General features: G+C 34.2%; 2 protein-coding genes across 2 annotated transcripts in view; both read left to right on the top strand.

The window, feature by feature from the left end:
• The window catches only part of LOC125876682 (WD-40 repeat-containing protein MSI4-like), a 1,104,907-nt gene that overhangs the window by 800,375 nt on the left and 282,594 nt on the right, over nucleotides 1-21,938 (top strand). The gene's annotated exons all lie outside the window — the stretch shown is intronic.
• LOC125876681 (probable polyamine oxidase 5) lies at nucleotides 6,764-8,507 on the top strand. Its single transcript, XM_049557902.1, has one exon. The coding sequence runs from the start codon at nucleotides 6,825-6,827 to the stop codon at nucleotides 8,376-8,378; it is 1,554 nt and encodes a 517-aa protein (XP_049413859.1). The 5' UTR covers nucleotides 6,764-6,824; the 3' UTR covers nucleotides 8,379-8,507.

The following is a 21,938-nucleotide window of genomic DNA, read 5'->3' as shown; positions in this document are numbered from 1 at the left end:
TGAGAGAGCTTAAGGCTCAAACCCAGGAGCTTCTTGATAAAGGTTTCATCCGTCCTAGTGTTTCCCCGTGGGGTGCTCCTATCTTGTTTGTTAAGAAGAAGGACGGTAGTATGAGACTGGTGATTTTATCTTAAGCCATAAAGGGGTGGATTGATATAGGAAGACAAGCTTATGGATAAAGAAAGTTCCATTGAGTATTCTTGGGTGAAGGAAATTGAAGATTTTAGTAAGTAAGTGCGTAGAAAAATTTGGTTAGTCCTTTGAATTTGATGAGTTTACCTGAGTTTGAGGCGTCGTGTTGATGAAAAGGTTGACTTCGCAGTGATAGTCCAGGCTGACCGAGCATAATGGTAATAACAGTTTGTGATGGGATGCAACTATATAATAAGATTGTGGTTAAGCAAAGTTTATGTAGTAATTACGACTCGCAAGTATCTAAGGTTGCGGGTTCCTAACCTTTGGTGAGTAAAATGGTTGTATGAAAAGCTTTAAGAGATGGTGGCACACCACTCGAATAGAATTTGAAACAGCTAGAGTCATAATGAAGAAAAAAAATAGTGGGATGTAGTACAACCTTTAGAGAGAGGCGAGAGAAAGAATATTTTATTTGATTTCAAAGGCTAAAGAGGTATCTTCAGAGGGATAGATAATTGGGTCTAGAGACGTATTATTTCATTGGATTTGTTGTGGCTATGGTAATAGTGTCATGGGTCCATCAGATTGGTTAAAAACTATTGGAAAAGACTTGAGAAAGGAGTGTACAGACATTAGCTCGAGTGTGATGATAAGTGCTTTGTTTTGTTTTTGAGTTTAGTAATTAGTACGATTAAACTCTTAGCGAAGGATATTGTAAGATCGATGGAGATGCGATCAATGATAAGCGAAGATCCATGAATTCCTAAAAAATTTCAAAGTACAAGCTAATGTTGATAGATAAGGGGATTGTGTTATACGGTTGAATTTACAATTCATATTTTTCATTGTAAGTTTACATTCGTGGTGATATATTTTGTCAAGGTATGAATTGGCAATGTGAGAAACGATCAATTGTATCCGATATTGAGTATTTGAAAGGACTTACACCTAGGTGGAGTTGAAAAATTTATTATTGTTGATTATTAAGTACCTAAGAAAGGTTTTCATTTAAAAGTGTTGATTTATAGTAAGGTAAATCGTCGGAGTGTTCATGATGGTTGTTAGTATTGAGAGTGTGGACTTCAGTGGAATGATGTGAAGAGTGTGTGGAGTCAACTCAATGGAAAGGACTGGTATTGACTCTTTAGAGAAAAAGCCTTTAGTGTTATTTCGTAAAAAAATTAACGTGACCATCTATTTCGTTTGGTACATGGTGGTAAGTATGTTTCACTAGCTATGATCACGTGGGTTTTCACTTTTGTGGGTGGATCCCTAATGGTGGATCAGGGGTACCAATCCTGCGATATTATCTTGGTTGAGTGGGATGATAGGGAAGATTTGGTTATTTTAGAGAACATATTTGGTGTCGTCTTGGGGTTCTTAAAGTATTTCAGTGGTTCTACATGTACCACCTTGCTTATGAGAATTTATAGAAGAGCTACCACGTGTAATTATGGTTGTCCGACAATCTTAATATTCATTTATTCGTTGAGGTCATGTATTGATTATGTGTGGTTGAATGTGGGGATCATTGGGTCCAATTCTATTATTCTTAAGAGGTAATCTACAATTACTAAATCTAGTATTTCGATAGTGTTGTTGGAGGGTTTGTATGCTTGGACGTATCCCTCGATGAGTATCTGATGTCTAAAGATCAATTTTTTATAACTTAAGCTCGTGGAAATTTATGTTGTGAGATGGAGATGCTGATAAGAACTATGATTGGTTGGGTATTATGAGTGTGTGTTGGTTGGTTCAGGGCCACCTCTAATTGTAGCGAGTATTGATTTAGAATTTTATCATGCTTATATGAGAAAGAATTTGTCCTGATGGTTGTGTCAAGTCCTTGATAACATGTTGCAGACATATGTACGATCAACTTTGGTGGTTATTGGGAATAGCTTTGTTGTTATTTAAGTGTACATACAACAATAATTATCACTCGAGTATTGTGATGACTTCATTTAGGCATTGTATGGGAGGATGTGTAGGTATTCAATTGGTTGGTTTGGGGACGAAGATTATATCATAAAGTGAGACTTAGTTTCGTTAAACAAGACCTTCTGTATGAGAAAGAACCCGTTGAAATTCTTGATCGCGATGTCCGAAAGCTAAGGACATGCGGGATAAGTATCCCCAGTTGTTCAGCGATTCAGGTACTACTCTACCCTTACTTTAACCAGTTTTTCCTAATTGATCACTTGGGGACGAGTTATGGATAAATTGGTATCTCTTGTAAAGACCTGATTCCGTTGTTAGGGAAAAGCCAATGGGAAAAGAATTGATTTCCTAGGGAAGCCGCCATGGGGGAATTTATCCCGTCATAGCGGGCCAGTCGTGACTTAAGTCAGAAATAAACTCCAAAAACATTTTATTCTTCAAGTTTCTACTTCGAGAGCTAAGGAACGTACCCATGTGTTTTCTTGATAGTTTTCCACCATTCTTGAGGCTAACGGTAAGGTTTTCATTTCCCGAATCCATTTTTTGATCCGTAGAACTTAGTATCTTGGGGAATTATCGATGGAGGAGGGTGTTGATTTGGAATTTATGGTGGAAAAAGCCCTAATCTGGGTATGGGGATCAAGGGTTTGACCTAGGGTTGATGTTATTGATTATAATTCGGGTAATTAGGTCTTGTTTATTGATCCTCACATTATTTTGATTGTTTGTAGACCAAGAACAAGCGAAAAGAATCCCAAAAGGGAAGAATCAAGTTTCTTAGGGGATTCAAGTTTTGTTCGAGGTAGGTGATGGTTGTGATTTCATGTTGTGTGATATATGTTTGTACTTGCTTCATTATATTGTATGTATGTATGCAAATGTTGCATTATTGATCACACTAATTGTAAATAAGTATGAACAAATAATTATATGCCATTAATCACCTCTTAATTGTATGATTGTGAGAATGTATATTGTGATTGTGATTGTGGTATGTTGAATGGAGTGGGTGTCACGTTCCGACACACTAACTGGGATCTGATGTCACGTACCGACATAAAATTAGAACGGGTGTCATGATCCGACACACTAACTTGGAACGGGTGCCACGATTCGGTACACTAACGGTTTGGGTTCCATGAGAGGACCAATGACTTGTTATACATATGTGTATTGTTGAGAAGGTGGAATTGTACGTTGATCCTGAAATCATATTGACATTGTATATGTTTGGTGTATGCATGTTTATAATGTTGTAATTACTTGCTTATATTTCACTTAGTTGGATAGCCGTGTGATCCTACCAGTACACTGTGGTTGTGTACTGATACTGCACTTACTCTTTCTTTGTTGAGTACAGGGCATCTTTAGGCGGTACTGACATACCTCGTTTAGAAGATCAGTGATCGTCATCGAATTCAATGGTGAGCCAATTCTTCCGGACTGCTTTGAGTTCTCCTTTTGTTTAGTCCATATCTTCGGACTTAGACTAGTTCTTTAGATAATTCTCATGTTTAGTTTGGATTGTACCTATTTCTTTAGACTATGGTTCCTTGTTATAGTTTTGGTACATTGACTTTCAGGTTCTAGGGAATAATTTCCGCAATGTTTGTTAGGTCTTTTGGAGTTTATGTGAACTCTACTTTAATTCTGCATTTAAACCTGCTTTCGTATCTTTAAATGCTTAGTTTTATGGTTAGTTGGGTTGTAGTAATGGTTCTCCCACCGGAGGGTTAGTGTGGGTGCCAATCACGATGGTCTGGGTCGTGACACTCTCGAACTAGGATGATTTGGGCTTGATCTTTGTAATTCGAGGGTCGTTGACATATTTCTCGAATTAAGATAATTTGAATTTGATCCTTTATAAATATTTCATGAATTAATTAAATATAAAATAATAAATAACCTCTTAATTTTTCGAATTTGGACAAATACAAGTACAAACTAGAAACTAAAGATTTTTTGCATAGTTGCTAATCATCATATAAGACATCACTAATAAGAAAAGATTGTAGAAACTAAAACAAATATTAATTTGAAAAAGTTAATTACTGCTACAGCTAGAAAGGTAAAATTGACGAACTTTAGTATAAAAAAACATTAATCAAGGTTGCGGAGAAAATATAGAAGACCCGACCAAAAAGATAAATAAACATAATTAATCTTTTTAAAGTCACCTTTAAAACATCTAATCTTTGTATAGCCCTTTTTATAACTTTAATAACATATTTATAATCAAGCCACTTTCCTTACAATATCTGCACGGCCTTTAATGAAGATTTAGATAAAGATTCAAAGCCTTGGGTGCCGTAAACTATTTCACAACCCATAATAGAAAAATACAATCTACGAAAATAAAGATTAGACGGAGATTTAGTACATATATATATTTCATATATTCATATAGATTGTTCTAAGTATACAATTATTTGCGGAGCTATAGAACAGTTGAATACTTTTCGTCTTAATTATAATATATAAAGAACATATTGCATTTAATAGAAAGACGTATGTATAAAAATATAATTGTGGAAGGTGTGCAATTTAGAGGAAAAACACTATATTAATTGCATTCGTAAAAAAAATTGTCCTTCTCGTTCTTGAAGGGTACGTTTCTATTTAACTGTTATACAATTCAAACCTACGACCGATCGGTTGGATGAGGAAAGCGTTCTCACTAAGCAAGTGCCATTCTTCAAATTTGTACTAACTTATTTACATCATTATATTGGAAAGGATAGTGGAATCAAAGCAATTACACTTGATGTTTTGAGTCCAAAATGCGCCTTATACTCCAAAAAAACACGTGGGACATCCAAACACACTAGAGATTAATGTTTGGATGCTAATACAAATAAAATCTCTAATCTTAACATATTGTTAAAGAATATTTTGAGCTGTTTCACTTAAAACACAATATGTGTATGTTATCAACTTGACCCTAACAAAGAAAATAACTTTTACTTTACACACACATGCATGATGTTGGAAAGAAAATGATGCGTCTTTTACATATGATGTTGGCCATTGTGTCTTCCTTCCACCATAGCCATTCAAAAAGATAAGAAAACCATTATATACACCAAAACATCAAAATTAGAATAGTGTCCTACATGTCTAGATGTCTTGTATTTAAACTTTATAACGCCAATATTAAATTAGTATCGCACCGACTAAATCTTTTTACGCATACACATTCTATTATACTGTAAGACTAAACGTGACATCTAATATCGTGTAAGATTACCGGAAGAACTTTTTTTTCTCTACCGTACTTTGGGAAAAAAAAAATCATGCTAACTGCAATCAGAAACTAGAACACTTAACTATGACTTCAAAAATAAGTACAATATTCATTAATTTGGGTAATATATGATCTGAATTGTGAGTTGATCATGATTACATTGTTGAAACAAATCTATGACTTTCATTGATTAATCGTCACTATTTAATGGCCTGTACGTACACTACTGCGTGGGCCTTTTTTACTTGATTCACATGTGAGGTTGGTGAGATCGAATCATCAACCTATTATTGGTGATCTTACAAGTTTTTATTGGATTTGCTCCTTGTATCAATATTATACAATACACTCCCTCTCTTTATATGGCCCTTTGAGGGATGAATGGTATTTTTAATATGACATGTGTAATCTTCATTTTTTGAGATGATTTTTAAGGTTAAGTTATGCTTAAGTATGATATTTTTACATGGTATTAAAGTAAGATTCATTTCAATTCTTATTTTTGATGTTGAACCTTCTATATTAAATTGTTCACGTGCCAGATGTCCAGCCTTAAGCATGAGGGGTGTGTGATTAAGAGATCGGACGGATGATATCTTTAATATGGCCTCGACAATTCTCACTTTTTGAACTAGTTTTAGGGTTGAGTTAGACTCATATATCCATATCTTTACATAATATCAGAGTCGAACTCATTGGAGCTTTCATTTTCAATGTTGGGCATCTATGTTAAATTATTCACACACCAAATTTGTGTTAATTTCCTTTTTAATCCATTAAAAAAAGAACCGCATCTTTTTAAATTTCAAAAGAATTTTACTTTAAAAATTTCATCACTGTTAAAATTTATGCACAATAAAACTTCCCCACATAAATTAATGGTATAATACAGAAATATGTCCCTTAACTTGGCCTTGACTTTCATTTACGTTCTCCAATTTTGGGTGTGTGTATAAGTAGATACTTAAACTTGTATAAAGTTGAACAAATTGACACATGTGTCCTACGTGGTATCCTACATAGCAATTTGCATCCACCGTGGCATCCTACGTAGCAATTTGCATCCTACGCGTGGTGTCCTACATGTATTATGCCACGTAGGACGCATGTGTCTACTTGTTCAACTTTATACAAGTTTAAGTATATGATTATGCACACCCAAAATTAAATTACATATATATGAAATGAAAATACGTTTACGTATTATGCTTAAATTAATACACACGAGTAGTTGTATACATGTGTCGATATGTATAGTGTGGATTTGCATGTGGCAGTACGGTAGAGAAAAAGTAAAAGAGGTGTTAAAGCTTAGGGTATTGACTACAATCACATTAATGGGCAAGAAAAGTATAGCTATGTCTTTATTAGAGAAATAAACAAAACAAAAAAAAAGGAGGGGCCTCATGTATATATATATTTGATTCTTGGTTAAGTAATACTTTCATACACAAACTCCTCACAATATTTTTTTCTCTCATTAATATTCTTGACTAATACAATTATGGTTAGCAAGAAACCAAAAGTAGTTATAATTGGGGCAGGAATGGCTGGTCTGACAGCTGCTAACAAACTTTATACAACAGCAGGGTGTAAAGATTTGTTAGATTTGTGTGTTGTGGAAGGTGGCAATAGAATTGGTGGAAGAATTAACACATCAGAGTTTGGTGGTGACAGAATTGAGATGGGTGCTACTTGGATCCATGGAATTGCAGGCAGTCCTGTTTACAAAATTGCTCAAGATATAAATTCATTGCAATCTGAGCAGCCCTGGGAGTGTATGGATGGGCTTTTGGAAACTGAAGCAATCACAGTAGCTGAAGATGGGTATGTGCTTGATTCTTCTTTTGTTGAGCCCATTTCGAATCTTTTCAACGAACTTATGAATATTTCTCAAAGGAAATTAGTTACTGAAAATGAAATACCTAAATTATCTAATGTAATGAGTATTGGTTCTTTTCTTCGGAGGGGTCTTGATGCTTATTGGGATGAACATGAACATCAACATGAATTCAAAGGGTTGGATAAACGGAGAAAAAGATCACTTGAACAAGGCATTTTTGCCATGTTTGAGAGTATCCAAAGGACTTATACATCAGCTAATGATTTGGAAATGCTAGATTTCAATGCAGAAAAAGAGTATTGCATGTTTCCTGGAGAAGAAATAACTATTGCCAGAGGCTATTTAGCTGTGATTGAATCTTTGGCCTCTATTCTACCGCCTGGTTTGATTCAATTAGGCCGAAAAGTCACAAAGATTGAGTGGCAGCCTGATGAGTCGTTAGAAATTGAAAATGGCAATAATAAGCCACCAGTGAAGCTACATTTCGCTGATGGATCAATTATGTATGCGGATCATGTCATAGTTACAGTCTCACTTGGTGTTTTAAAACAGGGGATTCGCGAAGATTGTGGTATGTTCAATCCCCCACTTGCTAGTTTCAAAACAGAAGCAATCACAAGGCTTGGTTTTGGTGTTGTCAACAAGGTATTCTTGAAACTAACTCCGATCCCTGATGGCATAAAGTTTCCCTACCTACAGATGGTGTTTCATAATGAGTCGGAACAAAACCTGAAAATCCCTTGGTGGATGAGGAGGACAGCTAATTTGTGTCCAATCTATGGCAACTCAAATGTTTTAATATCATGGTTTGTAGGTAAAGAAGCTCTTGAGGTGGAATCTCTTGGTGATGAGGAGATCATTGATGGGTTCTCAAAAACTATCTCTAGCTTCCTAATAAACTCACATTCTGATGATGCAGAAAGTATGTTTAAAGTGGAAAAGGTGTTAAAGAGTCAATGGGGAAATGATCCACTCTTCTTGGGTTCATATAGTTATGTAGCAATTGATTCTAGTGGAGACGATTTGGATGCCATGGCTGAGCCGTTGCCAAAAAAGACTAGCATTCATTCAAATATTTCACCTCCGCCACTTCAAATTCTGTTTGCAGGGGAAGCAACACATAGAACACACTATTCAACAACTCATGGTGCTTACTTTAGTGGCATTAGAGAAGCCGATAGGCTTCTTCAACACTATCATTGTATTGATATATGAAAAAAAAATGTTTGTTGTCTATAGAACCTAGGCAGGTATTTTTCTTTAATTTTTTTTCCTGATGTAGTGATTAAAGAAGCTCCTTTTGAATTTTCTATTGCTTTCAATATGTTTGAGATTCTTATTTGATTCTTGCTCTACTAAAGTTGATTATGCTTTGCATACTTATAATTAATTTGAAAGATAAAGGTAAAGAAAAAGTAGCTAGTTAGCTTTTTAGCTCATCATATTTTGTCCATCTTTATGGAGTCTCCTTCAATATGGTCAATTGACAGGATCCGATAAAACCGGGCATATATCCAACTAGCTAGGATACTTCTCTCTGGTCAAAGTATTTTTAGCATTTTCACGATATGATTATGATCAATTAATGAGACTTTTCTTTTACAAATATTTTGAACGTCTATCGAGATATGTTATTGTTTATGTGATACTATTTTCTTAATAGTTTGTTAAACTATATTTGTAAAACAATTTAATTTTAAATTTCTAATATTTCAAACTAGTCTTTATTTGGGGTAGGGATGTCAACGGGGCGGTGCGAGGCTGGGCGGGTTGAGCTTAACCTACAAAATTTTTTAGCCGCCCCGCTCCTCCCCACATAACAATTTCATTTTCAAGCCACCCCGCATAAACCCACCCCGCATGAACCCGCATCACATAAATTGTTTAATATTTTTCTTTTCTAGGTTAGTTTGATAATAAAACTAAAATTCATAAAAATAAATTTATTTTTTCATCAGTTATATTAATTTAATAGATATTGACTTAAAATTTTATTTTTTAGAGGTCAATTGGGAAGCATGTAAGAAATTGTATTAGTTTTGATTGAACCATTTTCATTTACTATCTTGAATATTTTAGTAACTTTAAAGAAATGTCTTAATAAATAATGTTCTATAACTCTTATAACATGAAAAAAATTAAAATTAAGTTTGAACCTGCATAAAATTGCATAGACCCGTAACCCGCCCCCGTCCCCGTCCCGCATTAATTTCTAAAAAACTCACTTCAACCTGCCCCACATCCCTCCCCTCCCCGCATAACCTTAAACTCACACCGCCCCGTGTAGTCTTAAACCACCCCGCCCCGCGTAGCCTTAAACCCACCCCACCCAACATCTGTCCCGCCACATTTTCATCCCTAATTCGAGGATTAAACTACACCAGATAAATTGAAACGAATGAAATAGTAAATACAAATGATATTTCTTTTTCAGTTTTGATGCTAAAAACTGATGGATGCCCTTAAGAATGAGACAGTAAGTAGGGATTCTGAAGGTTTGTGGTGGAGAAGGGTCTTGATCTCTTAGGTTGAGACCCACACGAAAATGATAGGTCCCATTCTAAAGCACATCAAGACAATACATATATTAATTTACTATAGTAAAAATAACTTTTAGCAGCAATAAATAGACACATTAATAAAGAGTGTTAAAATTTTTACCAGCATTAGTTAAGTGTCATTAGATTCAATGTCGCTAAAGGCTTTAAGGGCATATATAAAGAGTGCTAATTTCCGCTAAAAATACATATCTAGAGATAATTAAGCTATTATCATTAATTAATTACCGCTAAAGATCATTTTTGATGTAGTGATTGAAACATAATAGAGCTAACAGTACCAACTCATTTTTTGGTACATTATTGGTCATATCTTTTCACATAAAATTCCATCATGTGCTTACTTATCAACAAACATTAACAAAATGCAGCATCGATACAACTTAATTATTGCATTGTGGTCATATTGTGCGCACCTTGACTTGTTTATCGCACAATAAATCAGCCACAACAGTTTTTGATGTCATAATTCTCATTTAAAACAGTCAAACTGTTACAGTCCTCTGATATGGATCTAGTTCTGGAGCGCTGCAATATGAAATCAAATATTTTCTTTATACATCTATGGTGCTGGCTCTTTAAGAGAACTTGGAATCTTTAAGTTTGAAGTACTCAAAAACTAATAATTATCAGCTTATTTTTTTCATTGAATTCAAATAACTTAAATACAACTTTGGTGGATTAACCACCCACCTAATAAGGAAATAACTTCCTACTACTACTGAAATGAGAAAATGAAGGAATAGCCTCCTTACTGCTAATAACTGTTACAAAGAAAACAACTGCTACACTAAAACAACTTGTTATAGAGAAAATAGAAAAACATGATAATTAATAGTTGTTGATTTGATCAACTTTTCCATGCATAAAACTATTGGCAGACTAAAAGGGGCTAATATTAACACACAACTAACCATTCAGGATTATAAAAAAAATGAGCACAAATTTTCACTTCTTTTTTTCAATTCTCCTTGAGATGGATTGGTGTAGATCATCTTGTTGTAGATATTGATTGGTCAAATCAAAGGGAGCATCTGTTCATGAAGACTCTATTATTGTAAAAGAGTAGCCCAACCAGGCTCTAAAAGAAATTGATTCAATTGCCCTTTTTTTTTATATATGTATATATGGGGTTTCCAATCAGCCGTTTAATGATTGTGCATATTTTTTTTATCACCATCACCATTCACTTCAACATCTTTATCGTAAATACAAAAGATTAATGGCTATAATCAAATAGCTTTGGACCCTTTGAACCATCATCCTCATCATTACTTGTTAACATTTTCAATAATGCTTAATTTTCTCTTATTGGGTGAATTCTCTAGTCCCTACTTACCTAGGGTGTAACAAATCAATACTCTTTAAGGGGCCAATCCACAATGATTGTGACTTGGCTAAAGCTCCAACTAAATAATAGCTTTACCCCTTTGCACTATTTAATTTGTTAGTTTTAGTATGATGGTCCCTCAAAATTAACCATTGTATTATCGACTACAAAGCATGTTTTGTACTCATTTCTTAAGCAATAAGCAATATATGCCTGCCTAATTTTTTCAGGAGAGAAGTATTGAAAACTTTTAAATTTAGCACGGATTATTAGTTTCATCATCAAATTATTGACAATCTTAAAAATATTTCTTTACTTGATTAACCAAACTTAAATACACTCCCGATCTTGCAAGTTGCACACTCTTAAATTCTCGCCAAGTTTAGGGTTGTTTTCAACATTTTTCTCGGTTTTTTATTAAGAGCCTCATGTTCCTACCGGAGTTTGAGACCACTTGTTATGTCATGTGGAAGATGGGAGTGTATGTATGTTTAGTTAGTCAAGTAGAGAGGTGTTTTAAAACTGTCAATAGTTTGGGGACAAAACAAATAATTTGATCTAAGTTTTCCAACAACAGGCTAGGCAAAAAAGACCGTTAACGCCTTCACATTTCCTATAGCTTGAAAGAATCTATAGGCTCCTTTGTGAAGTGATTCACGGGTGAGAATCACGAACGGTCTTAAGTGAACTAATTAAATAATGGACCATCGAGAGTGAGTAAATGACTAGCCAAAGCTTCTCGTTTGAAGAAAAATCATGATGAAAATGTGGGGTGTTTTCAATACTTCTCTCTTTTTTTAAGTTGAAAAACAAAACATGAACAAGCAACAACAAATTAGACACAAACTATAAAGTATTAATTAATCATGTAGACATACATATTGTACTTAAACCCTTCTGGCCTTTTCTTGAATACATATTTGTTTAGGATGTGACATGAAATGTTGTTCATATGTACAAGCAACTAATTATAAAAATGTAAATCAATTTAAGTATGTGGTGCTGTTCATGAGCAGTTATGCTGCAGTTGGAACATCACATATATAGATAATCAAGAATGTCCAACAAGTATAAATGTATAATTTTGTTTAATAGCTAAGTACATTTATTGGTTTTCTTTAAGTTAAATCACACCAAACACAATTTATGTCCTTAATTTGTTTGTTTAAAACATCATGAGATCATCAAACTTCCAGTTCCATCTTTTGCCAACCATCTTTATTTAAATATGAAATCTTTTAATGGTGAATAAAAATGTAATGGCCCATCATTTGATTCACAAAATCTTAGATAAGTATTTGCACATACAAGAGGAACATTGTTTCTTCTTTTAACAAAAAAAAATGTTAGTTAATATTATCATATTGGCATCTCAAATTTTACTTTTAAAATAGGTAGATAGTAAAAGGAAGGGCTACCCCTTTTAACATTATCTTTTTTTAAAGTAAAGAATAAAATATAAATAGGAATCTAGAGGACTAGCAAGCAATTACTAGGGAAAATACGGCTTTTTTTAAGGTATTTTCTCACTTCCAAGAAATGTATGATTGTCATTATTTTACTTTTTTTGAGAATCAAATGAAGTGAGCTTTTCATTTTGTATAAGTACTACTTTAAAATGTATTTGTCAGAGTGTTTTACTTTTTAATGTAAATTTTTTTGACTCAAATTTAAATTTAATTGGGCTTTAATATGAGTATCGAATACTGAATGAGAAATTAAAAAATCTATATTTTCTGCTATTATGATTTGAAGAAAATCAGTCTTTAGGAACCTTTTGTATATTATAATAACTAGACATTGGAGGCCGTACTAGCATGAACCCAATATAAATTACTTTTTCTCTCTTAATTTATGTGACCATATATGAAATTTGGAGAGTCATCTTATTTTTAAAAATATTTTAATTTGTTGTTATTGTAACTTATATTACTGTTAGTGTCATTTTCAAATAATATATGTTACTTTCTCTATCCTAATTTATGTGGGATTGACATAATTTTGAAAGTCAACCAAATGTTTAATATGTCTTCTAAATATCTTAAGTTGTTAATTATTATGATTCATAGTATTGCTTGTGTAATTTTTAAATACTATATGTTACTTCCTCTTTCCCAATTTATTGTAGCACTAATAGAATTTCAAAAGTCAAACATTAATATATTTTTTAAATAATATATATTATTCTACTTGTCCCAAATATATATATATATATCACAAATAAAATTTCTAGAGTTAGCAAAATTTTATATATGTTTTCAAAAATATTTCAAGAGGTTAGTTATTGATATTTATAGGACTTTTTACGTCATTTTCAAATAATACATGTTACTTTCTTTGTTCCAATTTATGTGGAACCAATAGAATTTCAAAAGTCAAATGATCTTTTATGTCTTTTAATTATTGTTATTTATAATATTCTTACGTAATTTTTAATATATAAAAAACTAAAAAGACAAGACAAACAAATTAAAATGAAGAAAGCACACAAAATAACTATAATGACCCTACATGCCAAGCAGACATCGTTACCTACTCACAAAATTAAATGATATTTTGATACATTGTATGTATATCTTCAATTTTAAATAATTAAATTTAATTACCATTTTCTATTTTTTAAGCTCGTGTTAAATCCAAATTAGGGGGAAAAATAACATATGAAATACTCCATCATAATTTACTATTTTGCACACAAATTGACAAAGAAAACATTAAGGGTCCGTTTGGAAAGCCACCAGGTAATTGGAATTGCTATAATTACTAGGGTAGTAATTACACAATCTAGTAATTATGATGACCTGTTTGTTTGTCATAGTGTAATTACAAGTGTACTGTTTGGTTGTACAAATGTAATTGAATTTTAAAAATAAAAATTAATTATTTAAAATTAAAATTTTATATTAGACAAACAAGAGCCTTTATAAATAATATTAAATTAAATATTTAAGATATATATTGTCTCCTGAAAATATATTAATTAATAAACCTATGCTATTAGATAATATTATAAAATATAATTGATTTATATTTTTCAATTTAGTATATTTTTATTAAATTAATTATAAAAATTAAAAGTACATAATTTCTATGAACATTATGAAATGCATGTTTGACAAAAAGTTTAATATTATAAATATAATATCATAAAATTATAAAAAAAATTGACAAAAAGATAATCTATCAAGTCTAACTTGAAAAAAATAGCTTGTAATGTAAAATATCGAATCAATAACATGGAATCGCAAGAAGTAAAAGCTTAGAATAAGAAGCAAATGAAATATAAATAATATAAAAAATTATTTTTTAGAAAATATTAGAATAGTAAAAATAAAAAACATTTAAAAATAATAAAAATTAAAAATACATTAAAACGAAAAAAATTAAAACAAAAATAAAAGGAAAAAATTAAAAGTAATCAACTTGTAATTACACCATGTAATTACTAGCAATTCACAGTCTCCCCCTATGAATTGGAGAGTGTAATTACACCTTGCCAATTACACTCAATTACCTGCTGACTAGGTAATTACATGTCCAACCAAACATGACAGACAATGTAATTACACCAATTACACTAGATCCAATTACCAGGGTGGGCTTTCAAAAGAGACCTAAGGGTATGTTTGGAAAGTCACATGATAATTGCAATTTGTGTAATTACTAGGGTAGTAATTACCACCCTAGTAATTACACAACCTAGTAATAACACTAACATATTTGTTTGCCACAATGTAATTATAGTGTAATTACACATGCACTATTTGGATGCACAATTGCAATCATAAGATTATATCAAATTTTAAAAATAAAATTTATATTAGACAAATAAGAAACTTTGTAAATGTTATTAAATCAAATATTTAAGATATATATATTATCTTTTGATAATATATTAATTAATAAACATGTGTTCTTAACTAACATTATGAAAAAATAATTGATTTATGATTTTCAAATTAGTATATTTCAATTGAATTAATTAAATATTCTAAAGCACAATATTTCTATGAACATCATGAAATGCATTATAATGTCCCATTTCTTGTGAATTTGATTTTAATTATGCAATGACCATTTTCCCCTTCCCTTAGTGTCTTCATGCTTAATTTGTGTTGCGGAAATGATGGTGTGGCTTCTGATGCGATCGGGTGTGTGCTTTATGATTTTGACCCTTTGGAGTTGAGAATTCTTGGTATGGTTGACTTTGATCAGCATTTTGAGTTTCAAGCGTCGGATGGGGATTTCATCAGTTCCATCGTTCCCACAACATCGAGTTTGAGCTAGTAAGATGGTTTATTAGATTTTCAAGACCTTTGGTTGAGTTTTGGGCATTTGGGCAAGAAGTTGAGTTTTAAGCCTTAAGAGTGATTCGGGAGGATAATTATGTCATTTGACCTCTTTTTGGAAATTCTACTATTCCATTGAGTCTGAAATGTTAAATTTAGTGGCGTAGCATATCCAATTTATTTTTATCAAAATTTGAACGATTTCTGAGGGTCCGATAGGATACTTTGATCCTTGCCTATCCCGTTTTCTGATATCTAGTGCAAGGGGACTGCGTTCGTAGGTCCCCTAGTGCATTTGCGGAGGGTGGGCGTCCGAGGCATCGCGATCGTGGAGGGTTGGGGTACGTTCACGAGTGAACAATGCTCCACGAATGCGACACTGTTTCGGCTTTCGCAAACCTTTGGGAGCCTAGTGAGCCGCATTTGCGAACCTCATTTTTCAGACCTGAATCATTCTTATTTGGGAGTTCTTCCCAATTTTCACTCATTTGAGAGCTTAGGAGAGAAGATTTTTCAGGGATTCTTGAGCAGATTCATTTGGGTAAGTGCCTTTAACTATTGTTTATCAATTCTTTCAATTTTTATTTTTTGAAAACTCTTTTAAATCTTGATTACAATGTGGCTTTTGTGGTTTTTCTTCCAAAGTTGGAAAATTAGTAAATTTTTTATTTTGAGCTTGATTCTTGCTTGTTTTTAATGGGGTTGTCAACCATGAATTCCTCTTGGCTCGTAGAACTTGTTTTTCGACTAAAATATAATTTTACCCTCTCAATTTTTGAAGTTATATTTGGAATATTTTACCCTCGATTCCTAATCCCATCAATATGGGTATCATTGGACAACTTTTGATGAACCCTTTCCATTCTTGATAGTTCGTGATTATTTCGGTGATCTTGTAGTTGTGGAAGTGCTCCAATAGAGTTGTTCGAGTGATGTTCCGGCCTTCGAGGTAGGTTTGACTATCCCTTTTTAAGACTGAGATGAGTAAGTGATCTTTCTTAGGAAGTCAATTGTGAAAGGAATTGTAGTATGAGTTTTAGAGGTTGGTAAGTGTTGACCTTCTTGTTTAGTTCGTATGATGCCTATTTGCGATGCTTAGCTTGTGTTGAGGCGTGTGCGATACCTTTAATGATTGCTGAAACCTGTGATATTTGAGTAATTACCCGAGTAAGGGTTGTGTGGCTTATTTTATAATTGACATTGAGATGACCGAGTTACGGTCTTGAGTTGATTTTTAAAGCATCTTAAAATGAAAGAAATGTTTTCAAAGTGGTAAATACTGATTTCAAATGGATTTCTCCACTATCCCTATCATTTGAGGACATGTTTCATGATTTGTTGAGTTTGAGAACTTTACGCTATTTAAAATCCAAGATAAACTGAAAATGCCTTTGTGTTGTATGTGTTGTGATGCATTCATCCTCATTCAGCATATCATTGTTCACGAAAATATGAGAAAATGGAGAAATTCATTCTTTTAGAAAGAAAATGAGACACCTCTCTTTTATCCTTGACCACAAACTAAGTGGCAAGTTGATGAGATATTGACATTCCGAGATTGGTATATGGACAATGATATGGTTCCTTGTATGGAAGCTAAAGCTCGGCAAGGTGTATACGACATATTATACGATGACCTTGGTTCCACCACATCATTTCATCATTTCATCATTTCATCATCTCATCATCTCATCATCTCATCATATAATATTGGCCTGCTTATTATGTTGTGTACCTTGCTTATTTGTTGATTTGAGTATTATATGTACCCTTGTGTGTTTACTTTATTCGCGTCGTTATTATATAAATTGGCGGCACCGATGCCCGAGTAGGGACTTTTCTACATGCAGGTGGAATTGTTTCAAAGTTTATTTCTTAAGTTTGATTTGTTGCTTATACTCAATTTTTCTAACCTACTGAGTATATGTGGATTGTACTCACCCTTACTTTTGTTATCTTTTTGATGCATATCCTAGTCAGGGTGATGTTTGTAGTGGTTGACCAGATCTAGTGATTTCTTCTCATTTAGAGTTGTAGTGATATCTTGCTTTCTAGATCTCCATTGATCTCCATCTATCTTTAATTTCCTTTTGAAGACTTGAGATGTGTATTTAAGAATCTATAAATTTATTAGATGCTCTTTAGACTTGCTATGAGGTTTTGGGAACTTCTTTGTTATTTTCTTAGCAATTGTGGCCTGACTTCCCTTTGGAAGTCTCGTATGTGTTATTTTTTTCTACTTGCACACTATTTTTGGGTTCTCGGGGTGTGTGCCATCATGACATCATCTTTTGGATTATGGCAAATTGATATCAGAGTGATAGGTTCATCAGTTCCATAAGTTAAAGAGCAGGGTTTATAGTAGATTCTTCCAAATTGATACGTAGACATCCGTACTTATCTTCAAGAGGTTACAAGATACCTAGTATGATAAATTCCTTTACATTGATTCCTTTCATGCGAATTATTCATATAAAGTGTTGCATACCTCTAATCTATTTTCTCTACGCAGATGGTGAGAACTAGAGCTAGTATCTAAGAGGGTGAGACCATACCTGCTTCTTGAGCCCTAGTTCATGGGCGAGGCATGGGACTCAGGAGTTAGGGATCGTGGCAGAGCGAGAGGGGAAGAACCTACTCGAGGATGAGCTAGGGAAACATTGCCTGAGCCCATATATGAGCATGATGAAGTTATTGAGTAACAGACCGAGGAGAGGGGACCAACTCAGCCTCATTTGGTTCCCAATAGCACTCCGATGCTTCAGAGTTGATCGTCATGTTATTGGGTAGAATGGATAGTGCCCCTAGTTTTGGTATCCCTCCGGGTATTACAATTTGTTCTACACTGCCAGTTTAAGGACCTAGTGTGAGATTTTTGTCACGCCCCGAGCCTACACCTTGGACGTGGCCGGCACTCGAAGACTATTGCTGGCCCCAAGCGAACCCTTGGCCTGGCTTACTGACTCAGCGGAAGGCTCTAAACATTTTACTATAATCAAATGAACTTACTCCAATAACTTTAGTGAAATAACTCAGAATGTTTAATGGTCAACATTCAACTCGGCCAAAATGGCAACTCAAGTCTTAACATATGAAATGATAATGTAAGGATGTTTGACTACTAACTGTCTACGAAGCTTCTAAACCAAAGAGGGATGTCGGGACAGGACCCCCGATCATCCTAACATCTGAAGGACTAGAAAGAAAATAAAGGAGTCCTTCGGAATGCAAAGAGGCTAACCAACAGACTCTGAATGCTCAAGCTGGAACAACGAGGTGCTGGATGCTGATCCTGGTTACCTACGTCTGCATCATAAGAAGATGTAGGCCAACTGGCATCAGTACATTGAATGTACAAGTATGCGAGTTGGAATGCTAAAACAAAATATAGGCTTGAAAGGAATCTGAAGAAAACACTTACCTTGGCTCTTCTCAACTCATGAATAAACTTAATTCAGAATAAAGCAATGAAACACATGCATTATATGAAAAGCTTTATAAAACAGTAAAAGCAATTTAGTTCATTAAATAAAATGCAATAACAAACTCAACTTTACTCATATACAAAGTAATATATTTTAGGTGGGAGTTTCTCTAACCGACAACCAACACTATAAGCCTAAGTGGTGATACAATGTCTTTTGACACGCTGCCAGAACGGTCCTATACTTTGCCGTCATATAGAACCTACTTAACTTAGTAAATCCACTAGCTTAATTTATGTGATCATCTAAAAAGTATGACCCATTATTACCCATGATGACTACATGGTTTATGGAGACTTGAGTTAATATGAACTTGCATCGCCATATCGGTGCTCAATACTACTGTCACGCCCCGAGCCTACACCCTGGACGTGGCCGACATTCGTGTCCCAAATTCGGTGCTCAAGACTACTCCCAAAATTACTTTAGCTCATAAGTGTTTTAAACACATCTTTCTTTGGTTTGAAATAATTGCTCAAACTACCCTCTTAAAAGAGGTAATTGCTCTTGAAAACTCTTTCTAAAAGGAACATATCAAAACCATATTTTAATATGATCATTGATGACTCGGGAAGTCATACTACATAAACATTGATGGTATATCTAGAGACCATACTGTTTAAACATTGATGACATACTCGATTGTCATACTAATAATGCTTTAGAAACTCTTTCGCAAAACTCATCTTTTCTTAAAAGAGATAGTACTCAAATTGCCCAAAACTCTTTTGAAAATCTCAGTTTCCTCTCATCTTAAATGTGAAAACATTTATAAACTTCTTTGGGAATACTTAGTTCCCTAATAACTTTTGAGAAATGAACTTGACTCTTTACTCTTGACTTAACTTGAAACTCTATACTCTTTACTTAACTTGAAACTTGAGCCTAAAAATAAAGTTAAAATGTTAAATAAAGACTCTTGAAAAACTTTAAAGACTTGCTTTGACTTACTTCTTAACTTCTAAGCTTGACTCTAACTGCACTTGAGTTTGATCCTAACTTTCCTAGAATTGGATTACGAATTCAAGGGTAATGATCTCGTGTTTATGGATGAGTTTGGGATGTCTAGATGTACCTTAGAGTGTTGAAAACAACTATAAAACATAGGTACATTACCAAGGAACATGTATGAAAAAGTGGGGAAGAAATGGGAAAAATTGGCATCCTTGGCGCTTTGAGAGGCGCGGGGCGCCTGCCTTCAGACTTCAGAGGGGCCTGCTGGGCGCTCTGCAAGGCGTCCCACCCCAAGGGGTAAACTTCAGAACCCCTGTAGGGGCGCACTGGCTGGCACGACGCCCCAACCTTTTCCCCCGAAAATCTGACTTTTCTCCTTTGTTTTTCCAACTCTAAACCTTCTTAACCTCAAAGGTTCCAGCCCCAAACACTTAGAATCATAAAACCCCTTAATATACAATGGATTCAACTCGAAATCACAACCGGAAACATGCACCAAACCAATAAGAAACTTCAACAACACAACCACAACTTCAACAAACACAACCACAAACTTCAACAAACAGAGCCAATCTTTTCTAGAAATTAAAACAAGTTGGCGTGTGGGGGAATGAACCAACCCAACACTATGATCTCACATACCTTAATAGGGATCACCCCCGATGAAATCCACGACGATCTCTACGAACCTTGCTCCTTCTCCTCCTTCTCCACTTCTTCTCATCTTCTCTCTCAAAAACCTAACCCTCACTCTTTAAAAGGGAAAAATGATTTAAAATCAGTCTAGACCCTTAATATAACCAAAAGAAATGGTTAGGGAAAATACCAAAATACCCTTACAAATTCGGATGAAGTTCCCTGTGCTAACAACCCAACTTCCGAAGGGCATAACTCACTCGTACAAACTCGGAATCGAGCAAACTCAGCGGCGTTGGAAAGATCACTCCAAGAGCTTTCCAAACATAACTGGAAATACACCTAACTCATCTTTATCTAGGAGTTATGACCGTCTGAAGTTGACCAAAAATTCATTTTTTTCCATACTTAGCTAAATTTCCAGATTTTTAATTCTTTCCAAAAAAATGACTATTTCCAATTCTAAGCTTCTTCATAGCTATTTCAAATTGCCGGATGTTACAATATCTCCCCCTTGGGAACATTAATCCTCGAATGAGATTACTCTTACTAAGCTATATTGCCAATCCTCTTGACTATGCGATAGGTAATCATCTCAATTATCTTTGAAACCAATCCCACAATCCACCTTGATACCTCAAAACACCATCTCCCCCTTGTTCGAAAGCCATCATAGCTTATGAACATTTTGCCTGTAATTCCAGCAAGATAGGGTCTTAGTCTTTCTCACCTTTTACTTCTGGCACTAGTGAGGGTCAGACCCATTCATCATCACTATTCCTCCTTGTGGAATCCATAAGACCAACTCCCAGGCGTGCAAGTCAGTGCACATCTCTTGCTAATTTTCTCTGTTCTTCCTCAACATGGGCGGTGCTACCCATAGACAACCTGCTTAAGGAATCAACAACAACATTTGCCTTACCAGGGTGATAAAGAAAACTCATGTCATAAACCTTGAGTAACTTTAACCACTCTCTCTCTGTCTGAGATTAAGCTCATTCTAAGTGAACACATCCACATGAACATCATACAACAGTGACACCATATCTTCAAAGCGAAAACTACAGCAGCCAACTCTAGCTCATCACATTACACCCTGATTCGCCTAAACTCGACTATTATTCTCAAATCCATTTTAGGTTTAGATACTGAGTATGTACTCAAGAACCAAATGTCATAACTGGGCAGTAGTCAACTTCTCTTTCCATTCCTGAAAGTTTTCCTCACAAGCTTCAGACCGTTGAAACTTCACTGTTTTCTGAGTCAACCAGGTCAAATAAAACACCCTTATCTAACAGATCCCTTTAACTACTCTTTCACTCTTTCAACTCTGCTGGTGCCATTCTATATGGAGAAAAAGAGATAGGACAAGTGTCTGGAATGATGTCTTACCAAAGTCTATTTCTTTCTTAGGAGGGTCTCCAGATAGGTCATCAGGAAAAACTTCTGGAAACTCTCTTACTATAGGAACTAACTGAAAAAGAGGTATCTCAACACTAGAGTCATTAACTCGAACTAAGTGA

This window comes from Solanum stenotomum, chromosome 9 (genome assembly GCF_019186545.1).
Source record: "Solanum stenotomum isolate F172 chromosome 9, ASM1918654v1, whole genome shotgun sequence".
Classification (NCBI taxonomy): domain Eukaryota; kingdom Viridiplantae; phylum Streptophyta; class Magnoliopsida; order Solanales; family Solanaceae; genus Solanum; species Solanum stenotomum.
The sequence above is the reverse complement of the archived record's forward strand: the minus strand, read 5'-3'. Positions and strand labels throughout refer to the sequence as shown.